At 41.5% G+C, this 27,953-nt stretch overlaps 1 protein-coding gene across 1 annotated transcript in view; it reads left to right on the top strand.

Moving 5' to 3' along the window:
- The window catches only part of cttnbp2 (cortactin binding protein 2), a 101,073-nt gene that overhangs the window by 39,278 nt on the left and 33,842 nt on the right, over positions 1–27,953 (top strand). Inside the window, exons 3-5 of the mRNA XM_020637200.3 lie at positions 8,823–9,053; positions 19,299–20,733; positions 26,337–26,648. Coding sequence (XP_020492856.2) covers positions 8,823–9,053; positions 19,299–20,733; positions 26,337–26,648 — 1,978 coding nt within the window. The remainder of the gene's footprint in view (positions 1–8,822; positions 9,054–19,298; positions 20,734–26,336; positions 26,649–27,953) is intronic.

Below are 27,953 nucleotides of genomic sequence, written 5' to 3'. Positions count from 1 at the left end.
AAACACGTAGTATCGAAAAGTATCAAACATTTTGACAACCTTAGCTGGTAGTACAATCCATGTCATTTCTGATTTTTATTTCTTGTTTTCGTCCTTCCCTTTTAACCTTTGTCATATCTCCTCCTCTCTCATCTGTCCTCCACTTTCTGCCATCTTCATTCTGCCAGCAATCCATCTCTCTCTGCCTCTCTCTCTCTCTCTGTCTCTCTCTCTCTCTGTCTCTGTCTCTGTTTCTGTCTCTCTCTGTCTCTCCCTCTCTCTCTCTCTTTCTGGCTGTGTTGCCTGAACTCTCTCACCCACTGTGTACAGCATGTCTGTAAAGGTTGATGCTAATAATACTGAGGTCTCACTTTGAGCCCTGCACCACTGCTAGACTTGTAAATAATATAGTATTACTACAGTATTAATGCGGCTCTTGTAAATACAGTACCCCCCCCCCCCCGCTAAAGTAGAAGATAAACATCTCAAACCGTATGAAGTGCCCTCAGATGCCCCGATGTTTACACTTTGAAATGCTAAAATGTGCCGTTTGAATCCCCTCATTGCCTCTCGAGTCTCGACTGACTGAATAAACAGAAATCTCTCTTTTAATTTGTGCAAGTCGGTCCTGCATCGAACAGCAGCTCAAACGAGAACAGACAAGGCAAAGCCTCATCTCCCATGACTTTTAAGTCATGTTACATCGTCCAGGGTTGACCGAGGTGGAGCAGCTTTTGTACAACATAAGGTGCCTGATCTTGTGATTTTGTTTGGGTTATCTTACAAATAGAGCCGCCTCACAGTCACAAGGACGGTGATTTGGTTTAAAGTTTAGAAGAAGAGGGAAGAAGTTAGTGCAGAGCAGGAGGAAGCATTACACCCAACGTTTAGATTAGAGCTGCAGTCATTAAACGGACTATTTGAAGATTAAAGAAAGGAGCCACAGGTCGGATTTGAACCTGGCCGCACGCCTCTGTACATGGAGCACACGAACTAACAGCTAGTCCACCGGCGCCCCGGATCATATGTTTTTGTTATTGTTAGAAGCTGCTAGTATAAGAGATTGATAATGATGAACATCTTTTCATCCCACTACAGGGACATTTACAGTGTTTACAGCGGCAGAGACGAAGGATATTGAAGAAGAGAACAAAAAGTTTTCTTCTTATAAGAGTATCGGTGTCATCCTACAGCAGCTATAGATCAAATCCACTGTCTACTCTAGCTTTCCTCTAACGACAGCCAATGTGTGCATGGGATCAATAGAGCATCAGGGGAGCTCAGTGTTCGACAGCTGATGAGATCTCAGAGGATTTAGCCTTTACGCAGAGGCTGTTATAGGGTAACCTTGTGACCCTTGTGACCCTGAATCTCACAACCAGGAAGAATTGATTAACCTTTCCAGAGTTTTAAACAGAGAGAGAGAGGGAGCCGGGCTGAATGAGGGGGAAGGTTCAATCACTGTACATGTACTAGGAAGGATCATTTATTTTCCTGTCATAAAATGTAGGCAAAACAGGAGAACACACACTTGTTGTGTATCATCAAATATTGTACAGTGCATGTTAGGAAGTTGCATGGGCCACTCTGAAACTGTACATAAAAAAACAAACTCAAGGGGACGACAATAATTTGATGTTGCACGCTCCACGTACAGAGGCTGAAGTCCCTGCCGCAGCGGCCCTGGGTTCAAATCCCACCAAGGCCCTCTGCTGCATGTCATCCCCCCCCCCCGCTCTCTCCTCCCAACATTATCTATCTTCAACTGTTCTGTCTAATAAAAGCATGAATGGCACCAAAAAATATCGAAAAAAAAGAAGACGAAACTTCAAAGTGAGTTAAGGCAGATGAGTTCATTTTGCACGGGGGAAACCCTGAATTTATTAAATTTGGAATAATTAATTGGACGTGTTCTGATCCCTGAGAAGAAAGTCGGAGAAAAGTAGGACATCCTGAAAAGAAAGAACGTGAAAAGAAAGAAAAATCAAACCAAAGATGTGTTGATAAGGCCTGTTAGCATCATCTTATTCCTTCTCCTAAAACCTTTAACAACCCCAAACCTTTAGTCCGATAAGTGAGGGTCTGAATGTTGAAGTGAAGAGCAGCCGGCTGACTGAGAAGCTTCTAATGCTCTGTGGCTCTGTGTAAATATTTACCTGACCATCTGGGAGTTAAAGGCCAGTTTAAAGTCGATGTCCCAACAATCTCTATTATTTACTCTGGAGCTTTGCGGAGGATTCCCCTCAGACGATGCCTTCACTGCTGCGGGATGTTACAGCTTCAGAGCTGAGGACTCTCTCTCTCTCTCTCTCTCTCTCTCTCTCTCTCTCTCTCATCTCTCTCTCTCTCTCTCTCTCTCTCTCTCTCTCTCTCCTCTCTCTCTCTCTCTCTCTCTCTCTCTGCAGAGTCAGAAATGTTTCATTTATCCTTCAGGGGAAATTTAGACGTGACAGTTGCTCTCATACAGAATAAAAGAATGAAGAACATAGTAAATAAATAAAAGTAAGAAATACAGGATTAAAATATTCAACACTACATATACTTAGAAATAGAAATTTTAGAAATTAAATAAGAGATATGCACAGAGCGATGCACATTTTTAAAATGATAAATGTTGTTTTAACAGCTGAATTCATTTGATAATCGAGTTATTGTTTATTTTACATGTGAAAATAGGAAGGCTAAAATAAACACACCACAAAGAAGAGTGAGTGTGTGTTTCAAAAACGTGGAGTCAGGTCAGACTTAGGAACGAGGAGGCAAGAAGAACTCCACGTACCGGAGCAGGGCACGGCAAACCCGTCCTCCAGGAGGTACTCGACCTCCTTCTTCATAGCAGTACACATCCCTGGGATCAGCGAGCTGCTTAACGTGCTTGTGATCACCAACATCCACATCGTGCTGCAAAACTGTTGTTTGTGTGGGACAATGAATATTAAGGTCACTAATATCACACTTATCTATGAATTTGTTTTCATTTAAGGAGGTGTTGACATCTGATTTGAAATGGTTGTGTGGTTTTTCAAATGACAACATTTCTCAGTTTTTGGTGCGCTAATAGCCTAGCGGTTGTGCTGCGCGCATCATGTACGGAGGCTTTAGTCCTCGTTGAAGCGGCCGGGGGTTCAAATCTGACCTCAGCCCTCTGCTGCATGTCATCCACCCCCGCTCTCTCCTCCCAACATTTCCTGTCTCTCTACGGTTGTCCTGTCTAATAAAGGCCTTTGAGCTCTTTTAAATTCAATATGAAGTTTCATAGTTTGACATTTTCCGCAACACCCCAACTTTGTAGGAAACTGGGTTGTAAATCCACATTTTCTCTCTTTAACAGAACCTATTGTTGTCTTTTCTAGAGATTCTTATGAGCAGTATTAAAACTTTATATTGTCTTTCTCCTTGAAACAAACACACACACTTGTATATACACACACACACACACACTTATATACACACACACACACACACACACACACACACACACACTTATACACACACACACACACACACACACACACACACACACTTATACACATGCACCTTTCCTCTGTGGTGTGTTTATATTGGTCCGCTCCGTTTGCATCACAGCTGCCTCAGTCCTCGATCCTCGGGATTCACCATCTATCTTTTCTGTTCTGAGTGATTGTGTGTGTGTGTGTGTGTGTGTGTGTGTGTGTGGTGTGTGTGTGTGTGTGTGTGTGTGTGTATTGTTTGACTCTCCAAACAGCATCTCCTTCTTTGGAAAGGCATCTTTACGCAGCGTCCTGTCTTTTGTTCCTCTCTGTCCCTGCTGTCTGTTCTTCAGTCTCTCACACTGCGGCTCTTTGTCTTTCTTTCTCGCCTCCACATTTCATTTATTCAATATTCCTCCCTCAGCAGCCTTCTGGATATGACTCACAACTCTTTGAAATCACATTTTAAACACTCTTTTATCCATTTCTGTAGCTGACACTTTAAGAGATAAAATGAACATTATATTTCTGATTCAGTTATGATCCTACTAACCCACTCATACTTCCTTCAGTTTCTCTCTCTCATTTATCAGTCAGCAGCAGCACTTCTGGTCCGAGGGTTTGGTCTCTCTGCAGCTGCTCTGCTAAAGCCAAGTGGGTTTAGGTCGTGTTCATTTGAGCGTTGGAATCCTGTGTGTGGTCATCTGGTTGTGGTCTTGTTGATTAAGAACAAGTTTGACGGAGCTAGTGTTTCAGAAGATGACAGCTTCTTCTCCTAGCAGCAGTTTGGATAACACTGGACCTCACTGCAACTTTATCCTAGTTCAGCTATCCACAAGATCTGATTTAACATGTTTCCCTCTGAGTACTTATCCAGAAACATGGCAGACATGTTGCCAGGACGTGATGATGATGTTGTTGTGGTATTAAAGCAGGTTCAAACTTTGACCTTTTAAACAGCAGGATGAAAAAACTAACCTGCTGTGGCTTAATTTAATCCAGTAAACACGTATAACGGTTTGATGTTCTCTATTTAATTGTTGACTCGAGAACTGAAGAATTGTTAATAATCAATTACAATTGAATGACTCTTGGGTACCCTAGTGGTTAGTGCGCCCCATGTACACAGACCGTGGTCCTCTAAGCACGCAGCTCGGCTTTAATCCGACCTGTGGCACCTTTTTCCGCATGCCATTCCTCACTCTCCCTGGAGAGTGACTGGAAGTATTGGGAGGAGAGGGTGGGAGAATACATGCAGCAGGTGTCGGCCGCGAGGACAGTAGCCTCTCTACCCTCTGCACATGGGGCGCATGATTTGACCACTGAGCGTAACAGGCGACCCATTCAACTCTGTTTTACTGTCTTTATATTTAGAAACAACAACAAAAAAAACAAGTCTCAGGGATAGAAGAATGTTACTGAAACAACTAGAGAAGGAAAAAGAAGAATTGTGGATTGCACATGATGAAAGTTTGCTGAAACTATAAATAAATGAATGAACCGAGTTCTAAAGAGTGGATGTTGTTTTGAAGGTTTAAGTTGCTCTGTAGTGGATTTGTTTACACCTCTTTTGGATGTCTATCTTTGTCGTGTTTTTATTTTGGCGGTTTCACACCTGCTGAATGTCACCTCATGGGAACATTGTTATTTCTCTGCCAAATGTCAGCCTCCAATCATCAGAGCAAAAGGACAAAGGAGTTATTTTAATGGCTTTGTGTCCAGCTGCTTCAGTGTCTGTTCGATGCAGAGCAGTTTGTTTTCTGCTTCATCTTTATCACTTCTTAGTCTGCAGTGCTTATGGCTGTGTTTCTGCAAAAATTATATAACATATAAATGCAGCTCTGATTGCCACAAGAAGGTCTTTTTAAATGTGTCTGTACTTTCTGTAGTTTGCTCCTGCCATTGTCTTGGTTTTGTGGTCGTAACCATGATGCTGCGTTCGGATGCTCATTAAGATAGAGCTCGCCATCTTTGGGCTTCACTTGCTGACCGCCTCTCTGTTTACATTCTTCTGGAAGTCAAAGCTTGAAGATGAATGATAAACATTAGTGGCTGCAGCTGTGCAGTGGAAGAATTCAAGTTCACCCTCACATTAAATTACCCACAACAGCCCTTTCTTTTGTCCTCTCGTATTTGGCAGGATTGCTCAGTTGAGGTCCACTGTGAAATTATTGATACCTGTAATAGCACAGTTCAACATTTTCCTGATATTATATCCTGCCTCTGAAAACCTCAGAGGACTCCATCTCCCATCAGTCTTTGTAACCTGAGAGCCTCGTGCAGTGCTGGGCGGTTGTGGAGTGGAGCAGGCGGGGCTCACAGCGGTCAGGGACGAGTGGTGGTTGTTGGGGTTTTTATGGTTGACACGGTGGCATAGCCTGATGGGCCAGACTTTCTCCTGAAGCACAGAGTCAAGGACTCCGGGAGGAGGGCGAGGCCTGGGCCGGGTGCTGATGCAGCTTCGGCTTAAAGAAGAACAGCTTCACAGACAAAGCATTTTTTTTAGAGCTCGACTGTGTGTGTGTGTGTGTGTGTGTGTGTGTGTGTGTGTGTGTGTGTGTGTGTGTGTGTGTGTGTGTGTGTGTGTGTGTGTGTGTGTGTGTGTGTGTGTGTGTGTGTGTGTGTGTGTGTGTGTGTGTGTGTGTGTGTGTGTGTGTGTGTGTGTGTGTGTGTGTGTGTGTGTGTGTGTGTGTGTGTGTGCTCTCTTATTCTGATGTCTATGCTCATTTGTAAGAGCTGTTTTTATTAATGAGAGGCTTAATAGATGTTACTATAAAGCTTGGGAGTGACTTACTGAAGAGCAGTTTTTTATTATTTGCATAAATACTCTCATACTAAATACTCATTTGAATGTAGAGATACTTTCCTGAACTTGTTATCACGATCGTGGGAAGACAAAATTGAAATTGAAACTCAATAAACTGCCCAGCAACACTGAGTATGTGAAGTGGTTGTAGCTTTTAATGGCCAGCAGGTGCAAAAAAAAGATACAAGAAAATGACTATTCTTTTCATTGATTAAATGATTTTTTTTACCTAATGAAACTTTTTTTTTACATAAAGATTATCGCCTTAATTACTAGTTACATTTTCCTGTAATACAGTATGGTGTTAATTTTGTAAAGTATTTTGAAAAAGACAGACCATAAGGCAGGGTATGTTTCTGTCCCAGTGTCCTTGTTATAGACGTGTGCTGTAGCTAACACTGTGACCAGTCAGTCAGTAAAAGGCTGTTGTGATTATTATTCAACACTTGATCCAGTTACTAATAGCTTCCAAAATAACCCAAGATAGTGATGTGGGACTTGAGGTTCCCAAACCAATTAGTGATTTCACTCATGTCATATCTAGTTCCTATATACAGTCTATGGGTCGTACATGAACACACATCTTCATAAGAAGCAGGTTGATTGTTTGCTGGAATTTATTAGACAAATTCTGCTGATAATAAACTTTGAATCTGTACCAGAGCACGGTGGACAGGAACTAAACTGCCTACAGTTCTTACTGATGCTCTCTATGTCTCTGCTGCTCAGTTGCAAAATGTGTCATTTGATGCAGTCGGTTGCCAAAAAGAATTACAGGCTAATTCTGTTGGAGTAATGAATCCCTCTTGACTTGTGTTGCATCTTGTTTTGCAGTTTATTCTACAAGCAGCAAAAAATGGCCTGCCCAAATATCAGCTCAAAGGTCGTAATGGACACTGATACATTTTACTGTGTTTGTGGCTGACTGGGATGATCACACAAACTACCTAAGGCTTTTTCTGCTGTAGTGTAATGCATCCTGGGACATGTACGCACTGTTAAGCAAGGCTCTGATCCTCTGAGGATCAGAGTGGATTTATAACAAGAAACTCCACACACATCTTGGGGAGCTATGAGACTTAATCTAACTGGTTGTAAAGAAATATAATTTGTGACCTCATAATTGATTGTGTGGCAGCATTTTGAATACCAGGTGGAAACAATAAATGGTGACAGACAAGAAACGGACCATATGTAAGCAGAGACATTTGTGTGAAGATGAGTATTAGTTAAACCATTTAAAAATGGACCTGCAGAGTTTTGCATTTTGTGACTGTCATTTGAAAAAAAATACAATTTTACCAGAAATATTTTGACATTAAAGTTTTCTTAAAAATAGTCTCGTCCTCGTGAACCCAATATCGTGTATTGAGTGTCAGCTGAGTGTATCGAGACACCCAAAGTGAGCAGGAAAACTTGTTTCATTCCACAGAGCATGCACTGAGGCCGTAATTTAGTTCAATTGCCTACATCTACCATCAACACTTAGTTGACATCAACATCAAATGAACTATGAATATATTCCCTTTAATAAGTAATACTTAGGGATGTCTTTTATTCACTCATGAATAATTGATGTTGCAGCAGTGTTTGTATGTCTTAATTAGTCGTGAGCAGTGCAGCAGAGAGAGAGATGTTTCTCTCCATCGTTGTCTCATTGCATTTTTCTTTTATTGTTACGCCTCCAAAACCCTTCATGGCATTTAAGAAAGAAGCGTGATTTCAGAGAGTAAATCAGTTTTGATTAAAAGCATTATTTTTCTATATGCATTATGATTTTATAATGTCAGCTGATTATTATAATATTACATGAATGTTTGCTGATTCTTGTGCTGATTTGAAAACATCTGGAACATCCTTGTGTCCAAACATGTAACGTGTAGTTTAGATAGATAGATAGATAGATAGATAGATACTTTATTGATCTCGAGGGAAATTCAAATTTTTTATCTAGAAGCCAAAGATCCTTGGTCGCACAGTTAAGATCTGGTATTCTCCCTCTGGCCATTGAAGTTGGTTGATTCAAAAATATTCCAGTAGAAAACAGACTTTGTGAGATGTGTGAGTTGGACGAAGTTGAAACAGAGTCCCATTTTCTTTTGCATTGTACAAAATATGATGATTTAAGAGAATTATTGTTTCATGAAGTAAAAATCTGAAATATTGGGGCGGACAGATGTGGTGCAGAAACTGGAATGGCTGTTTAAGTTTGATGTGTTTAGATTTGCTAATTTTGTTTCAAAATCTTGGAAAAGAAGACAGGATATTCTGTTTAATTAGTTTGACTTCTTGCTTTCTCTTTTTGTTTCTTGACAATGAATATAGCTTACCTAGTGCACTCTGATCCGGGAACGTTTTTAATTGATGGTGTCATGTAAGCCCATGCAGGCTGGGCATATGGATGTATGTATGACACAATTATAAAATAAAAAACTAAAACTATGTAAAATATTAACTCCTGTAATGAATGAAACTCGTTCTAAGATTCATGATCCAAACTGAGTCTGTATGGAAATAAAAATCTGAGCATTTGATCAATGTGTTGAGCAAGTTAAGTAACATGTTGTCCCTCCTCCTTCTTTCTCCAGGCTCAAAGAAAAGAGGTGTTCCTCCAGGAGCGGTATGGTCACTACAGCCTAACAGATCCCTTCCTGGCTCTTCAGAGGGACTTTGAGTGCGGGGTCCCTGGAGGAGACAAAGAACGGCGGCCCCTGGGCTCCAGCCCCATTTCTGTCCTAGAGGCCGTTATGGCTCACTGCAGGAAGATGCAGGAGCGCATGTCGGCCCAGCTGGCCGCCGCAGAGAGTCGTCAGAAGAGGGTAAGACGACACGAGGAGGAGGAGCTATATGTAGTCTCATCCATTTGTTGCATTTTTCTTCCTGTGCTTTTGCATTTTCCTAACAAATAACCACATCACTTACAAGGTTTAAAGATGTTTAAAACCAGGTTTTGTTTTCGTCTCTCAGAGATTAGCACATCAGTGTTTTTAGCTACTTTATAGTTTACACAGAAGTGCAGAAGGATAGAATGACAGGCTGTAAACTTTACAAACTCAGTCTCAATTTGACATTTTCTAAATTTTAATTCAAATCAAATTACAAACAATGAAAACAACCCCTTAACACAAAACTGGTGTAGTTAAATTATAGGCCAAGTCTTGATGGAAATCTTTAAAATGTGTAGTGATTTAATCCTTTAGTTCCTGGCTTATTTGATCATGCTTGTCAACGATTGCTCCAAAAAAGGGCATAAATGATTACAATGGGGATGAAGTAAACTTCCTGCTCCAAAACTGAACTTTTATTTAGATATTTGTCTATTTGATGCACATTAGGAATGTCAAATACAAACCAAAACATTCTTTATTTTTAATCTCCAGTGGAACATTAATGTACATCAGGTTCACTTCGAATCCATTCAACAGTTGTTACTCTACCCGTATAAAAATAAAAGCATCACTACTTCAGCTCAGCCATAACGACTGTTCCATTATAATAAGTGCATCCTTCATGGCCTTGTGTTTATGTGAGTTCAGTTTAATTGCTTTGGCCTGTAGTCCCATTTAAAGATAGGTGAATAAAAATAAGAAACAGCAGTGTTTACAGGAGCAGATGTGGATGGGACGTTTCTTCTGTTCGACCACAGATTGTGTTTATTTACTCAAATCTCTGTGGCTCAAATCCTGCAGAGGACGATCCAGAAGAGAGAAAACTGAATGCTTGTCTGTGCGTGTTAATGTTTTCTCTGTATGCATGGGCATATTGTGAATTTGGGATATGGTAATGTGTGTGTGTGTGTGTGTGTGTGTCTCTTACCCAGAACTCTTTAGGATTATGTGGCCCTGATTAACTGGGCAGCCAGATGTCAGTTGTGGCCATGTCCCATTTTTGTCCCCATCCCCGCCTCCCCCCCTCCCCTCTGTGTTTAGAAATGTGGATGTGAAAGTGTGTAGATGAGAGGCTGGCAGAGTGAATGTGGGTGAGCAATAAAGAAAATATACTTTGTGAATATGTGTGTGTGTGTGTGTGTGTGTGTGTGTGTGTGTGTGTGTGTGTGTGTGTCCTGTCCCTGAACTCTGTAAAAAATAACAGAGATGATGTAGTTTGGAGCCCAGTGGAAAATCACACACACACACACACACACACACACACACACACACACACACACACACACACAGATGAAGAGGAGAGATGGAAAAGAAAGGAGTGGAAGGAAGGGAGAGGTATGGGAATTGGCTGTTTTGACTGTGAAGTCGGTTAAATGGATTTAGTGGCTGCAGTGGTTTGGTGTCCATGCTGGCTCATGTGAATGCTCTCGGTCTCTTATTCACAGACAAACACACTGAATCCTGGTCCTTTAGTCAGGGCTGGGTACCAATACCAAGATATTTTTATTCCCATAGTTTTAGGACTTAATTTTCTAAAAACAGAATTTGCTCAATCCAGGAGTTTAACACAACTTCACTGGATGTAGTTACATTTTAAGAAAACTCGTATAAGAAAAGATTTGATGAACGTCATTGTCCAAGTAGGAAATTAGCCTTCACAGTGCTCTGCAGATACACCATTCGTTCATCAGGAAAACACGTCCAGTTACGATTAACATTGAGATTTACTTTTATTGATTTATTGAAATTTCAGTTTTTACACTCTGTAAGTCATGCAACACACACATGCACAAACAGGATCCTATGGACATGCACTAATGGAGAGATGTCAGAGTGAGGGAGCTCCTGAGCTGGTGGTGGGGAAGGGGGTGTGATGCCTTGCTCAAGGGCACCTCGGCAGTGCTCAGGAGGTGATCTGGCACCTCTCCAGCTACCAGACCAACTTCCATATTTGGTCCGCACTGGGACTTGAGCCGGCGACCCTCCGGTTCCCAACCCAAGTCCCTACAGACTGAGCTACTGCTGCCCCAAACATCATTATAGTTACAGAAATATGATGAAATAAGCCCAAGAATACGAACAATCATTGGACACAAAATGTTAATTCTAGGCAGTTTTCATACTTTGTGCTTCGATCACGTTTCAGTTCATACTTTTAAGGTTTTAGTAGACGAACAGTGACGATGTTTGAATAAAAACAATCCTCTGATTCAGGTGTATTCATTTTGAAAAGACACTAAATGCTTCGCTGTCGCCGACTGTTAAATTCTAATCGAGCTTAGCCGGATGAATTGCAACTTTAATCACCTCTGCATCTCTCTGAATGACTTCATAAATAATTTAATAGTTTGGAATCATTTCACATTTAAAGACAGTTTAGTCACAGGCTATAAGGTTTAGCAAAGATAACTGAAAGGGCCATAGACAGGCGCGGAGCCTATGGCTCATTGCAGAGGGGGCGGGGACCAATAGTGGGCCCTTAAACTGTCTATAGGCTATATCGCATATGCTGTAGCCTATATAGTAATATAGTATAGCATTTATGGTATAATATCGGCTGTATGGAGATACAAGACGGGGCGGGACGAAGAGAAATGCCGCTGCAGATTACAAAGGGTGCTATTACAGAGACAGGGACTTATCAGTGAGTGACCTGCTGATGTTTAAGCAGAACAAGTGCTGATATGTCTGTGCGCATATTCCACCGATTAAACAAGTAAAGCAGACGGGACGGGAAACCAAAGATAGAAGGCAACTACAGTTTGACATTCAGTGAAGTTGGACGCTCATCCAGCCACACAGACAATACAATAAAACCCACACATTATCAACCCACGCACGACAACAAACTTTGTAAACAGTGTGACAGCCGTTCATACAGTACGATAACCAAGCAGACACAGCGGTCTACAACACATACACCCACAAACAAAAGACCAGCATCTAAGCGTAATCACAAATAATGATGAAACAACTTACCAATGAAGTTTTCATCAGCACTGTTGCTTTCCTGCAGCTAGCTGGGTGCTCCTCTCTAACATGTTTATTTGCTTGGCTAGTAGTGTTTACGTTAGTGGAGCTAGAACGGGAGGAGACTTGTCAGGTTGAGTTGTCAATGAGAAAACATTTTTTATTTAGTTTTTTACACTTTTAATGTTACGAAAAACTGCAAGGTAAACAGAAATAAAGCAGACAGACCACTAGGTTTTCAAAACTCCAGACAGCAGCGGGGGGCCCAGCAAAGGGGGTGCTAAGAGGTGCAATCAATGACATAACAAACAGGCCACAGCACCCCGCTGGTGCTGTTTGCTGCCAAAGTTGAGAACCCCCTTAGCAGTAGAGGGGGGCCCCTCTCTGCTCTACAAAATACATTGTGTGTCTTGATTGCGGCAAAAGAAAAGAGAGACTCAGACCTAGTCAAACTAACTTTATTAGAAAATTCAACTAAATAACAAAATGCATGTTAAATTTGGCTCAAAGTGGGCCCCTTGAGACAACAGTGGGCCCGGGGCGGCCGCACCTTCTGCCCCCACACTCGCTCTGCTACTGGCCATAGACTACAATTAGATTCCTGTTGAGAGTTATTCTACATTGCACTCACACAGTGTCCTAACAGGAAAAGGCATGTTGAAATGTTGTGTCGTATTCAGCAGCTCGTACATGTGTGCAGTGGCTCAGAGCTCCCTGTCTCTCCATGTTTACCATCTACCCGACTAACTGATTCCTGTTTGGTGCTGGAGAGAAGCCAACAATTGGTGTTGTCAACTTGACAATTTAACTTGGCAATTTACACGATCCAAGACTGAAACTGACAACATGTTTGATTTTATTACAACGTAAAATCAAGAAGAGAGATTTTAAAGACCACCTTAAATCACCTGAACTAAATGTAGTTCCAATCACTTAAAAAACTTGTTTTGGGGTAAGGCAGAAATTTTCAGGGTAAGAAGGTGAGGATGTTTCTGTGCGATGGAGGTCAGAGGGAATGCAACAACACCCAGTGAAGCACCTTCAAAACAGAAAACAATTTACACTGCTTCTCAAAAGAGAACAAATGCATTAGAGAGGCATTCAAAAACATGATAGAGTAGCAAAACAACATCAAATAATGTGAAATGCTTTTATCCAAACAGCTGAAAAAATAAATCATGGTATTGACTGAGCTTTGAGCTGAACAGAAGCTTGACCTTAAAAAGCTCCAGGATCAGATTAAACTGAGAACAGGAGGATCTATCCACTGCAGGATTTTCTCCCTTTCTGTCTCTATAGAGCACATCATAATGAAAACTCAATACAAGTATCTGCTCTGTTTTCAATCTCTAAATAAGAGTGGTCAATCACAGAGGCTTGCAAATAATCTTGTCTGTGAAAGCTGTGTCATTTTGTCAGCTGTACATCTTCATCTCAGTTCCCATGATAACAGTATTTATAATACTCAACGATAATCTTTTCTTTACTGATGATTTAAAAAGAGTGGAAAAGGTTAATATTCAGGGTTGTTTTTTTGCATCAGTATAGACTTGGATGATGCACGTTGTCAGGGATGTTTAGATACATTTTCTTATCCTGATTTCACCTCAAAACTAAAAAACAAAGCATGTTTAAAAGGTGACTTTGACCTTCAAGGGATACTTCACCCATTTGCATTAAGCTTTGTATCATTAGAAACCTGGTAGTATTTTTGAATGGTCGTGAATCCCCCCTTATTTTCCCCTGAGATGGGAAATCTTTGTATTTCTAAATCTGAAAAGGAGCTTCCGATGACGCAAAAGTCATTTTACGTCATCGGAAGCTGTTGCGGTGAGCGGTGTGAAACTACAACGCTAGTTCCTCATATTTTTGACTACTGAAGCTACAGACCTATCACAGATCAATGGGTGGGAACTCACTCCCAGAATCGAAACTTAACGTCCGCCATATTGCTTGGAAGCTATGCTAACAGGCTCTATGGAGAAAGCTGATAATGGCGAAAAAATATAAATATAGTGGCGAGACGGCTGCTGCCGACAGGCCGGTCTTGTGTTTTGGCTGCTGCGGGCCGCTGTCCGCCGCGACACAAGACCGGCCTGTCGGCTCGCGGCTATATTGCTATATTGCTGGCTGAGCTGGCAGCGGCCGAGACATAAGTCCTGCCTGTCGGCGGCGATGAGGACGGGGAGCCCGGGCCGGCTCGAGCTGGGGCGGACTGGTAGTGTCCGTGCTCTCACTGTTTGCCTATAGACACAGACATAGAGTCTGTTTTCTGCCAGGAATTTCCAAGATCAATTCTGGAAGAAATCTCTGAATCAGTTGAGGAAATGGCCTCATGTGTTGAAGTAAATATGTCTGTAAATGTTTTTATTACTATATTTCTACTGCTATATTGTATATTTTGGAGAAACTGTAACGATCGAATTTCCCTCTGGGATTAATAAAGTATTTCTGATTCTGAAATAGAGGACCTTAGTGGGAGTGGCCTTTTCACGTTTCACATTTCTACTACATATATGACCCAATGTCAATACAGATTCATGTTTCAACGGGTGAAGTATCCCTTTAAGAGCTTTTGCTTAATTTGACCCTGAAATTGTCTGTATAGTGAAAGGCAGCCGCCACAAAATAGTAGTTTACTTGTATTTTTTTTAGCACAGAATGAATCCCCATGTCACCACTGATTGCACAGTTGTACCCAAATTGTCAACAACAGGAAACAAACCTGACAGGCTGGGATGAATGGTTAAGTTGCAAGCTGTGGAATGACCAGTGACACGACAATAAACCAACACATGCTCAGTGTACTTAAAAGGGATCTTCTGGTTGCTGGGTAAAGTGAATTTCACCAATGCTATCTTTATCCCCTACGTCCGTCTCCACTCTTGTCGTTCTCCTGTGAGTAAGTCGTTGAATTATCCATGAGGTCTTAGGCAAACTGCAGGCATGCAGGCAGTTACACGTTACACACTCTGAATCGGTTTATGGGCATAATGTGGACACGCCCACTCCCTGAAACACTGTATTTGTCGGGTTGTGTGGGTAAACATGCTGCCTAAGTGTTGCTAATGTGTGTTGTGAGGCTGGATTGGGAGGAAAGGTCACGACCGCATGTGCTGAAATACCTTTTTCTTAAAATAGTCCTGCTTCCATCTCCTCTCTTCCCCATATCACCACAGAAGCTGAACGTTAGCTCGAAGCTAGCTGATACCTCAGCGCTGCAGCTTCTCAGGTGTAAAGTTAGACCTTAAAGCAAAGAATATACTTGTAAGCTTTACTTAAATATTTCATTAAGACGTGGGGGAGTTTCTGGAAGCAGCAGAGCTACCTTATCATGCCCTGCAGGTGTCCAGTTTAATGTCATTATTATTTCACTCTGCAGTTGATTGCAGGTTGAGGTTATGCATAATGGTAACAAGTATGAGCCAAGATTGAACATATTGTGATGTTTTTATCATTGTACTTACTCAGTAAAGAAGGTCAACTTCCTCATTATGCTGCATTAATCATATCAACCAGAGAAAATCATCTCAGGAGAGGTTTTTCTCCTGGCCAAATCATGTCAAGTAGGATTCTCATTCTCACTGTGTAGTCATACCAACAATAACACTACTTTGTTAAAGCAGTTCCATTTTAATGAGCCCACTGCGTTGGCACAGGGGGATTCTGCTTCAAAGGGGCCCTTCAATAATAAAACAAAATGTAGGTTTGCTGGTTAATCCTGCAGAAGTGCTGAGCTCTGCACAAATTTTAGCCACAGTGGGGTTCAATACCATCCAGAAAGTATTGCCATGTTGAATATCTTTTAGCTTACGTTACCGTGGAAAGGTAACAGTTAACACAACTAGCATGAACAGGAAGTGCTTGAAGAACTGGTGAAAAGCTTTCTGTTAAGTGTTTTCAGACAGAATAGATGTTTTAATGGAGAAGGTCTGATAATGATCTATCATTATCGATCTATCTATTTTTAAGACGTCTGTATTCAAAAGTGGGGAAGCAAAGCTCCATGTGAAATCACACCTTTGATGGAAAGTTATGTACCAATCAATCCATCTTTATTTGTATAACGCCAATTCATAACAAATGTTGTCTCAAGACTAAAAAGCAGGTAAAATACCTTACTCATTGTTATATTATGAACAACGATCCAACTTTAACCCATCATGAGCCCTAAGCAACATTTAGTAAAGTTACAGTGGCAAAGAAAAACCTTCCTCCAAATAGGCAGAAATCTTGGGCAAATCCAGGCTCATGACGAAACAGCCATCTGCCGAAACTGTACTGGGCTTGAAAAATTGGTTAGAGGGAGATGCTGGAAAAAGTATGGGACAAACAGAGCAGCAGCAACAACAACAACAATAGGATGTGTTGTCTGGCCATAAAATAAGGCAAAGTTGTGGCCACACAAACGGGTGAAGAAGCGTGAATAGATAATCGTCTAAATATGTGGACTCTCCTGGATGCTATTTGTCATTCTGCACTAGTTTGTATGCATTTTAAAGTGTCAAAAAATGGTGTAAATGTGACTTTATGAATTCCTGTTAAAGAAATTATCAAAGCAGCCTGTTCTTCCTCCCAACTCAATGAAGACAGCCATTGAGTCAGTGGTACCAACAATTCTTAAGAGTCCCTGTAGGCACTCCTTGTGTCATTTCTAGATGCTGCCCTGTTAAGGTTTTAAAGTGCTGGTAATGTCCGGTGATGTTTTATCAAAATTGAGAAAGGTCTGTTAGGGTCCTAATGGGATCATTTTAAACTCAACCTGCAGCAGTTTTTCAAGAGGACGCTGTCATGTACAGTAGTCATGTTTGATCTCAGACTTCCTCTTTGTAAGTGTTTCACTGTGTGATATTTTGTATCCTCTATTGGTCCGCCTGTTTTATTCTTGAGTTTGTTTTCTACTCTCTCTCATGGTTTGTTGTAGATTATTGTTAATTGAAGGTTTCGTCTATGACGGGCATTAGAAATAAGCTGTAGGTGATGTAGTGTGTGTTCAGCCATTTGACAAAGATAAGAAAATGTTCAATATTGGTTCATGCCCAAAAGCAGGAAAAGAAGATAAGTACGAACACGTACTTGATGAAACAAAAAGTTTATTAGTCACAATGTTTTGACCAAACGATTTCATAAGTTGTTAGTTTAATAAGAATATAGGGGGCAACATCCAAACATTCATGTGCTCAAACATGCAAACTACCCCAAGGTGAAAAACATCAACATAAAAAGCTAAATTAATCTTTACATAGTTTTATCTTCATATTAAATTATTCTTCTCTTGCTAATATATTTCACCTGGTTTTTATTTGAATGTTTCCTTATCGCTTCTTTACTGCTTTTGACCGCTTGACTGTAGAACTAACTGAATGTTGCTTTGTTATCATTGCTGACATTACCATAGAGCGCTGCAATTGAAAACTGAGGCTAGAGGGTTCATAAATCCTTCTCCATCCAACAAGCTCTTATGCTCAACCACACAAGCATTTTCAGAGCTTAAGAGTTTAAAATGTTTCCAGCAGTTCATTCTGGTTTCAGCCTCAACATTTGGAATGATTTCTTGACTTAATTGACATCCACATTTCAAACATGTTTAAGTCCTTCCTTGTTTCTATCTATGCTACCCTGGCATGTCAACACCTTCACAGCTTCCCTAAATTTGTTCTTCGGAGGCATTAGGCCGATTTACAGCAGACATAATCCTCACCCAATTAGCAGCTAGTCGTAGCACCTCCTTTCGAGCTGCGACCGGAGTTCCCTTTTGCGCTCTCCGCTGCTTATTAACCCCTGCCTCCTCCTCTGCCTCAGCTGGTTGCGATACATAATCCCTGATGGTTTCAAACGGGGGCTGTTGAGGACATCAGGGAAGGGAGGGGGTCTAGTTGAAGACACAGGTCTCGGGGTGTCAGCTCTTTTGTTCCAAGGCCTGTTAGAGCGATTGTGTCTCAGCAATTGGGTGGAGAGCCCCGGTTAAGCCTCGTCACCCTCTGTGGAGCAGCCTCGGAGCTAACAATAGCAACAACGCTCCAGATTTAGAGGCCGGGGCTTTGACAAGTCATCGAAATTCAAGCGTATGCACAGACAGTGTGTCTCTCTGAATAGATAAATAAGTCTGTCCCAAAGGCGCTCCTTGGACTTATAAAAGCTTCTATTTGTGTAAATATCCACTCATCCATCCATCATCTTGCCTGTCTATTTAGTCGAGCCATTTTGTCTGGCTCATTTGATTTAATCTCTGCTCTTCTCCAGAAAATCTTTCCGCCTCATTTTAGCTTCATGACTAACGAATGACTCAGTGTTAGGATTTGGATAGTCGCATTACCCCTGACATTAAACCTCTGCATTTTCTATGAAACGTTTGACGGCAGACTTAACTGAAACTCTGTGTTTGTCCTTAAAGTTCTTCTGTGTTGTTCAGATGTGACGCCCACTGTGCTAAGATTGGTGGTGTGTCACTGATGGGTTGCAGGTTAGACGGGGCATGCGGGTTGCAACTGATGTTTGTTTGAAATATGTCCGTGAGAGGGATTTGTTTTTTACATTGTGCTATTTCAGCACTATGGAAAGTCTGTATTTGTAAATGGTTTGATTGATAGCAGATATTATTTAATATTATATTCTTTAATATCAGGAGATGGTTATTTATCAGTCTTTCTGCAATGGAGTAAACATCGATTATGAGAAATTGTTGCTTTTTTCTGCACAAAAATGACTCAAAGAATCTAAGATCAGATTTATTCCATCTGCCGTCAGACTGTTTAATCGGACTCTTTAACAACATCACCACCTCATGCTACACACTGTGTGTTTTTTTAAGAACAAGTTACTGTGTAATTTTACATTTACATTATTGTATTTTTTTACATAATTGTATTTTTTTACATTATTGTATTTTTATTGTATTTAAATGATGTAAATATGTTTGATCTGTTTTTAACTTCTTATTTTATTTTTTATAAGTATATTCCCGTCCCATGTTTTCTGGAGCTGCTGTAATGCACAAATTTCCCCCACGGGGATCAATAAACTTTCTCTTTCTCTTTCTCTTTATCTTTATTAAGTGCTAGCAAAAGTTTTTGGGTTTTGGAGTTCTACTAAGTCAAACTCGTATATCTGAATTCCATATCATGATATTTTGGGTTCCCACTAGTTGTGTTTTTGGCAGTAATCTTTGCTACTGATGCCTGACTCTGTATGTGTTTCTTACTTCAGCTGGAGATGGAGAAGCTGCAGCTCCAGAGTCTGGAGCAGGAACATCGCAAGCTGACGGCGCAGCTGAAGGACGAGCGTGAGAAGAACAAGCACATCGTCATGATGTTGGTAAGAGAGTGCAAGCAGCTCGCCACACGGGTAGTGGAGGAGTCGCAGCGCTTCGACGAGCTCCAGGCTCGTCTTGACGAGGAGAGTCGCACCTCTGGCCGGCTGCAGGAGGAGCTGAGCTCTGAGCGGCAGCGGAGCCAGCAGATGGAGGCGAAGATGGAGAAGCAGCTGTCAGAGTTCGACACGGAGCGGGAGCAGCTGCGTGCCAGGCTGGGCCGCGAGGAGACGGAAAGCCACAGTTTGCGGCAGCAGGTGGAGCAGCTCAGGACTGAACAGGGCGATGGGAAAGATGGAGCCTCTGTTTCCCAGCCTGCTGCTACTGGAGTAGAACCTGCTGCTGCCACCAGCCCACCACCCAAACCTAAAGTTCTGACGTCTGTTTCTGTAGCTACGGAGCCTATCAGCTCTCGAACAGCGTCTTGCCAAACGGACCTGCCCCCAACTGAGGCGGAGGGTCCCAAGAAGACCCCCCTCAGTATACCCGTCAAACCAACCCCTGCCAACTATGTGGGCCTGAGTCTGCCAAAGACCGCTGGCCGGGGGATTGTCCACAGCAGCTCAGGAGGACTGGCACAGACAGAAAATGGCTCCGAAGGCCAAGCCCCCCACGGCTTACCCAGCGGAGTCAGCCCCCGTGTCCAGGCGGCCCGCTATAAGTTCCAGGAACAGGACCAAAATGGCACATCGTCCCAGAGTCCTCCATCCCGTGACCTCTCCCCCACCAACCGTGATAACTTTGCCGCCAAGCAGCAAGCACGCCACACTGTCACACAGGTCCTCTCACGCTTCACAAGCCCTCCAGCAGGAGGTGCTGGATCTCTTCGTCCAGGCCTGCCTCACTCAGCCTCAGAGGGAGGCCCTTTTCCCAGCCGCCTGAGCCATCCCATCGGCATCAAGTCGCCCACGGTGGCCAGGATCGACCGGGGAAACCCTCCCCCTATCCCTCCCAAAAAGCCAGGGCTTTCCCAGACCCCCTCTCCTCCTCACCCACCCATCAAGGTGGTGGGGGACAGCAGCCGCTCCCCTGCGGCTGGGCTGAAACCGGCCACGCCCCAGCTGCCGCCAAAACCCGCCCTGGACCTGGTCCCAGCCCTGACAGCCTCTCAGGTGGGTGCCTGCTCCCCTTCATGCTCCTCCCTGGAGCCTGGCCGGGGCCCTCAGCGGCAGCAGGCTGCTGCATGTGCAAAGTGTCCCCCCGTCATCAGCCCTGCCATCACTGTCAGTAGCCCCTCCTCCATAAACCCCCCCTCCACCTCCTCCTCCATTAGTGCTTCATCCTCCTGTAGCCCCCGTCCCTCAGCAGGCAGCCCACTGGCAACAGCATCAGGTAAAGGGGCTTCTCCATACTCCATCGCTCTCCAGTTTCTCCCCAGTGCCTCTTTACTTCAACTCTCTGTCCATGGTGCTAGCATAGCATAGCATAGCATAGCATAGCATAGCATAGCATAACGATCAGGTCACAGGCAAAGTGATTTTTAAACAGCGATGCAACAGAGAACAGCACATGGTTTAATTCAGTTTATTGCATTGACTCCACCAACCCTAAATTGTCTCTTTAAGATCTGATGTCACTCCTTATATGCTTTTTCTACTTATCTCTCTCTCTCTCTTTGTCCGTAATACGTCCTTCTTTTGGACACCTTTTTATCTCGCATGTTGTCACGTTAGCCCCAACAGCAGACACTGACAACATGTCGCTAACATGCGCCTTCTTACTGTTTTTCAAAGACTGAAGGTTAGCTTTCTTACTGCAGAAGAAGCATGTCAGGGTTACATAAGGCAAAGCAGACATCGCACCTCTCCTGTACGCCGATGAGATTTTTAGGCCCTCCTACCAGTAACCCCTCTCCTCTCTGAAGCTGATGCCAGAGGTTGCTCTTCCTTCCCCTTCCCCTCCTTCCATCCTCATGTAGCATGCCATGACCGCTCTTGTACTTCCTGCACTCTTCCTGTTTTGGCTTCCATTAACTCGTCACACTGGCCTCTTGTCCTTTCTGCTTTTCATTGACAACTTGTATGTCATTTCGACATATTGATGTAAAAGTCTGCATTTTATATTTGTGTTTTGATGTTCTAGGTCCTAGTGCTATGCTTTGAAAAGTGCTGGATTGTCTAAGAATAATTGAAGTTTAATTAATCCAGGGTCTTACTGTGAGGGGTTAGCAATGATGAGATTGGGCTCTCCAAAATCACAGCTTAGAGGATCGAAGGACTGAGTTCATGTCGGGAGTGAAACGCAAGCAGTCAGATTGGCAGACAGGTTTTTAAACAAACTATTAGGTCAGCAGAGAACTATTTGGAAGCCAACATTTTGGCTTATAACTTTAGTTGTCTTTTCATTTCATACATTGCCTGATTATTAATTACCAACGTTATCAGCTTAATTTCACCCCAAAATAAATGTGGTTGTCTTGTTTAAAATCTGTCTGATCCTTTAGCTGTTTATATTTCTTACCCAGTCTGCCTTAGGTTCCCAATCTGACATATTTGAAACATATGAGGACCAAACACTGGAAAAAAGACCATGCTGTTATAAACAGAGACTAGCCTTATATGTGCCTGTGCAATGTGTAAAAGTACATTTGCACTTTCAAAGGTCGTGGGTTTTGCTAAAGATGTTTCAAGATTTCAAAATAAAAAAAAGATTGGAAGGGCTGGTCTATCTCATCACATGGCCATGTGCCTGCAGGAAGTCCAAATATGACCCCAGAAAAGAAAATCATTAAGTGGCATTTAAGTATTTTCAACACGGTGCGACAAGTTTTGTAATTGCTTCATTAGATATGCTTTAGATAGCAGCTACAACACGGTCTGTTATGTCTGTCACATAAACCTTTATATGCCGCTGATAAAAGTCCACTAAAAATTCTTGCTTTTGCCACTGACAGTCTCAGATAGTTATTATAAGTGCTGATACAGAAAGGATCCCTAAAGGGAGAGACCTTTTATCTTTAGGTAAGATCCTTTCAAAGCCACTCTCCCTCAACCACTCTCTTTAAAGCCACTATAAAGAAAAACAACAGAAACCTCCCAGAACCAACAAGTTGCTCATATAGGATAGGATAAAATGATTTTATCCACTTGAGGGAAAATGTGTCTTGAAAAACAGTGCCACACAAAGCTGCATTCATGGTGCTACAAACATTCAATGATAAAACACAGTAACACAAGGCGGTCTGCACTGACACTAGAGGAAGATGAACCCTTCAAAATGACCAGAAAGTTACATGGACAACTTATATTGTGCCATCCTTGTAATATTGCACTCTCCTGATTCAATAAATGTCGCTCCAAATAAATAAATGCTGCTCCCTTTATAGAACAGTCTCATGTGTTTCCCAAATAATGTTTAAGATCCAAAAACCTTTTCCTAGTGTTTCAGACTCTTTGAATTATATTGTGAACATTTCATTTTAAAAATAAAAATGTTTTGATGTCCAACGGGTTTATATTGCAACATGTATAGCCAGCCGTTTTACAGAAATACTGGAGGAAAAAAACAACTCGTTATGTTGCTATTATTCATTAAATTAGACTCCAAATATCTTTAAAATAAGGTCAAGATTTAACATATTACATTTCCCAACAAAGAACGCTGCAGAACATTAAACACATGAGACTCATCCCATGTCTTTGTGTGTGGTCAATGTATCACTGCTCAGCTTGTGTAGTTTTTATAAAACATTGAGCCATCTGAGAGGATTGCCGCTCTCCATACACGTGTTGTGTTTTGACATTTTAAAGGGCAGAAGCAGGCCTCTGTGAATCAAAATTAATAACATCTTTGTTATTACACAGCGGCCTCCTGTAAAGATTGGGTTCACACACCAGTGTTTCCAACCTTTTCAGACTTCATTGAATTTGATAGACCTCCTGCTTACATGCATGATAAAGCTGTGGAGTACTTTGGGGGAAATTCTGCTTTTTATTTTTTTTCCCCTGACTGATTTATCACCATGTCAAAGGATGTCCTCATGTCAGCCGCCAGATATGTTTTATAGCCTTTTGTACTTTTCCTATTCACACACACTCAGACAGGGTGCAACCACAAAGGCATTCATTCTTTCAGTCTCTGAGATTATTTGCTGCTCTTTACCTTTTCTGTATACTGTAAGCCTCTCTCTCTTTCTCTTCAGTCTCAGACAAATTTAAGTTAATACTTCTGCCACTCTGCACTTGATAACCCATTTCTAACATTTCCTGTACAAAGTAGCCTTACATATCCATGTTCAAGAATAGTTTGAAGTTTTCTTTAGAAACACATCTCTCAGTTGAACCATTAGTTTTAGCCATGGTTTTGGGTTTATAATTAGGTCTGTTTTCTGTATCTTACTTCATCTGTTTGTTCTTAATCACTGATAATTATAATAATGATGCTCTGTAGTTTCTAAACTACCATTCTAATTTTTTTTTTTGTATTTTTAATTGCCCATTTGTGAGTTTAGAGGATGAGTGATGAATGCTATCCGTCAGGTAGATATTAATCTGATCATGGATTGGCTCTTTTGTCCATGCAGCAACACACTTCACTGGTTGATTCAGTCCCTTAGAAAAATATCCAAATTTCAAGGTTGCACTTTTTCTTCTCCAGTTAAAAACGTGTATTTCAGTCAACTTTGACATTTGATTAGGTATATAATTTAAAGAGAAAACTGTCATTAACATTTAAGCTCTGAAAACCTCATGGTGCCTTAGTCTGTTAAAGCGTGTGCTGTGCAGCAAAACTTTGATTGTGTTGGGAGATTTTCTTTTACTAGTGGTGAAGTGCCTAAAGGAATCATTATGTCAGGCAGAATTTTGGGGAAACGTGTGTAAAACATAGACTGTAAATATGAATGGAAGAAGCTTGAGTGACTTCAGTCGTCTGTTACTGCAGGGGGCTCTGGAGGCTCATTGTCAGCAGCCGCCATGCTGGAAATCCTATCTTATCCTGACAGGTTTTAAGCCTCATGATAAACCATTACATTGCACCCAAATGTCAATCATGTCAGCTACGCGCCTAACTATGGATAACACATATTGTTCATAAAATCAAAAAGGAGCAGTTTTGAAAATAAATAAATAAATACAGTGTGTGCCCATGAAGACAATAACTAATCAAACCAATTTATTATTTGGTACCAGGCTGTAAACATGTTAATTTTAGCGGCAAAACTGGCTTTTTTGAATGTGGTGTGTATGTGACTTCTGGGGCTCTTGGAGCTAGCCTCAAGTGGACACAAGACGAACTGCAGGATTTTTCACTTCCGCATGCTCATCATTTTTCAACACCGGAAGTTGCCGCTTGGGTTAAAATATTTAAAAACATAGATTGAATATTTTTGATGAAAGCCCTCTGGAAACACATGGATAGTTTACAGTAAATACAGCATACAGTAAAAATATGGTGGCCTGTATGAAACTTTGATACAGTGTGATGCCTATTTAAAAAACATTTAAGACTCCAATTAGTTTTTTAGGTACAAGAATCTTAAATAGATTATTTGGGCATTATTTTTGAAGATTGAAATTGCGCCTACACTTAAGTAATATTTGATATTTCTAGTGGCAGATATGGAGGAAAGATAATCTTACAGGTGGCGTAAAGTGGGATAAGCCTCTACAGTTTAAGTGGACCAGCTCCAGCTAAGGATAAAACAAAAACTCCCTCTATAATCCACACATAATCCTACTGATTTGTTCATAAAATAACATACCTCCATGTGGGATTAGCAAAGAATAGCTCCAGGCAACAGAAACCCACTGCATAGCCTGTTTTTAGAGGTTTAATATTAGATTTCTGTGTTCAAATTAAAGCCACAACATCACTTACTTATATTGATTTACATTGTTCTCAAATAGAGTAAACAATTCATTAAATAACGAACACAGAGTTAATACTAACCTAGCCTTAAGAGTGCATTTCCCGGTCAGAATGTAGTCGTTAAACTTGTTTATGATTGTTACTTCAGCTGAGTTCTTCATCCTCGCTGCTGGCTAGGCAGTATGTCCCTCCTAAATACGCAAAAAACATCCGACTAATCTTGGTATTGAATGTCCTGGACATGATCGCAAAGTACATATCTGTATGTGTCAAGAGTTTTGAATGTCTTCTGTTTTTCTTTAGTATACTATAGAGACTGGGATTTCTCCATGAGGTATACAAAGATGTCTGGCCACTGTAGCGTTGGTCATTTAGTTAGATCCTCCAACCCATGGAGCTGACAGTGACTGCACGTCAGGAAACCTCACCCCATTGCTAACGGTTAGATTGTTACTGTAATATGACTTGTGTTTAGCTGCCAGACACTGTCCTAGTTTGTGAATTGACAGCAAACTACTGCCAGCTAACTTTCTACCACCAGTTAGGCTCCGCCCACAAAACACATCACCACTGTGTAAAAAAACCCTAATGTCTATTAGCTAACATTTGACTTTAAGCTAGCAGGCTGACATATGAACCTTAGATAGCTAGCTAACATTTTACTCAAAGACAGTAATGTACATGACTCTGTGCTTTGAACCTTATGCCTTTGTGTGTTTGATTTTCCTTTTCTTGGTATTTAGACACTTTTAGACCTGAACCAGAAATTAAATAAAGATACAGGGATTTGAACAATGTGTTTGCTGCACGACATGAGCTTTAGTTAACTGGCGCGTTAACACATTGCCATCTGCTGAGGTTAATACAACCACTGCTTCAGTTTTCACCTTGGAAGTGTATTTTTTTTTTTTAAACTGCACTGTCTTACTCTTGGCTGCTGCTTGGACAAAACAGACTGTACCGTCGTGTTTGCTGAACTGAAGTGTTATCTCTGTTCCTTCCAACTCGTCCATACTCCTGCCCCCTTTGCTCTCCCATCCTCAGCACTTCTAGAAGCTTCCCCTTCCTCCTTCTCTTCCTCTTCCTAGTTTAACCTGTGCTGCTCCTGCTCCTCCTCCCCCCTGCAGGCTGGTGTCCCTCCGTAGTCTCCTCTCTAAGCGGCGGTGGGCCTGCTGCCCTGGACGGCGGGCACCCCCTGCTACCCCAAGCTGCTTCCCAGGGAAATGTCACTTTATTGTCAATGCTGCTTAACCAACCAGAACCGACCACCACCAACACCATCATCACTACTACTACTACTACTACAACCACCTCCACGTCCACCAACACTACCAACGCCATGGACAACAAGCCCAACCTACTTGACCAAGACCACCATCTCTACCACAACCACAACCAAACCTCTGCCTTGTTTGCTGCTGCTCAGAATGGACACACAGGTAATTCATGTTTTATTCATTAATGTTGGTCTATGTTTGGTTGTTGAAGAATATTTTGTGATAAAGCAGGTAACAGAAAGTCAGAGAGGAGAGTCGGTGGAGGAAGAGCTTTTCAACAATTGTGTGCATTAAATGAAAGGTACTGCACATGTGGGACATGCTGGAAGTGAAAAATAATGGTGGCCATCTGACCAAGGTTGTAACCTGAAGGAGAACCTCACAGACCTGTTAAAGGTTTACATTTCTGCTTTAAATTTGTATGGGTTAATAACAGATTTGTTTTTGTCTTAGTAGAAATTAAAGGTTTGCACGCCATTTGTGTCCACTCAACCTGCACAGATCAGATAAATGAAATCTTAAAATTCTGAAAGCATCCACAGCAGGTCAAATGCAACCTAAATTGACTCCTAAGCAAACAGCTTCTTGGTTCTCCAGTTTAAAGATTGTAATAAGCATAGATTTCGGCTTAAATGGACCCCTTCATATGCAAATACTCCTCATTGGAATAATCAAATTTAGAAACACCTGCACTAAAAGCCATCTGCAGTAAGATTGAAATCATAAAGATATTAGTGATTCTGACAACAATTCCACTTTTGTATGTCCTAAAGAAAAAGCTCCTTAACGGCAGTGTGTAAATAATACTTTGCCAGTATCAGTTTAATTTCTAGTCAAACCTGGAGTCTGGTCTTGACTGTTTTTCCAAATGAATTGCAACAATCAGGATCCATTATGCATGACCGGTTTGAGTGCTTATTTGGAAGGACCTGCTCTGTCAGTTATAGGCAAACTGGAATCTGTTGAGTCAGAGCTGCACAATAAACTGGAAAAAAAGAGCAAACTTCTCCACCAAGCTTATCTTCTACTGTCAACTTTGTGAATTTTAACAGCTGGTCAGACGATGGGAGTCGGTGTAGTTAAATTTGTGGCTTCAAATAACACGGCTGATTTGAAAGCATAGGTGAAGTTGCTGGGAACAAGATGACTATCTGTGGTTTTGGTCTGTGGTTGGCTGGTTTATTGATTTTAAAGAGAAGTCTTCGAGGCTTGTATTGATTAGTATTGATCGATAAAGACAGGGCGATACATTACAATACAAACAAAGGTTTCACACAGGATCAATTGATCTGTAAGCATGACCTATAGTTGAGTTACATAATTTTTGCATTTGTTTAATGGATCATAAGACACCAGTCTAGTAATGGTTACAGAATTAACCATTATATTAATAAATGATCTATGCCCTAAATGTGGGAAGAGAGAATACAAAACTACATAACTGTACATTCTCAGTTAATTTTATAC

This window comes from Labrus bergylta, chromosome 7 (genome assembly GCF_963930695.1).
Source record: "Labrus bergylta chromosome 7, fLabBer1.1, whole genome shotgun sequence".
NCBI classification, from domain to species: Eukaryota; Metazoa; Chordata; class Actinopteri; order Labriformes; family Labridae; genus Labrus; species Labrus bergylta.
The sequence above is the reverse complement of the archived record's forward strand: the minus strand, read 5'-3'. Positions and strand labels throughout refer to the sequence as shown.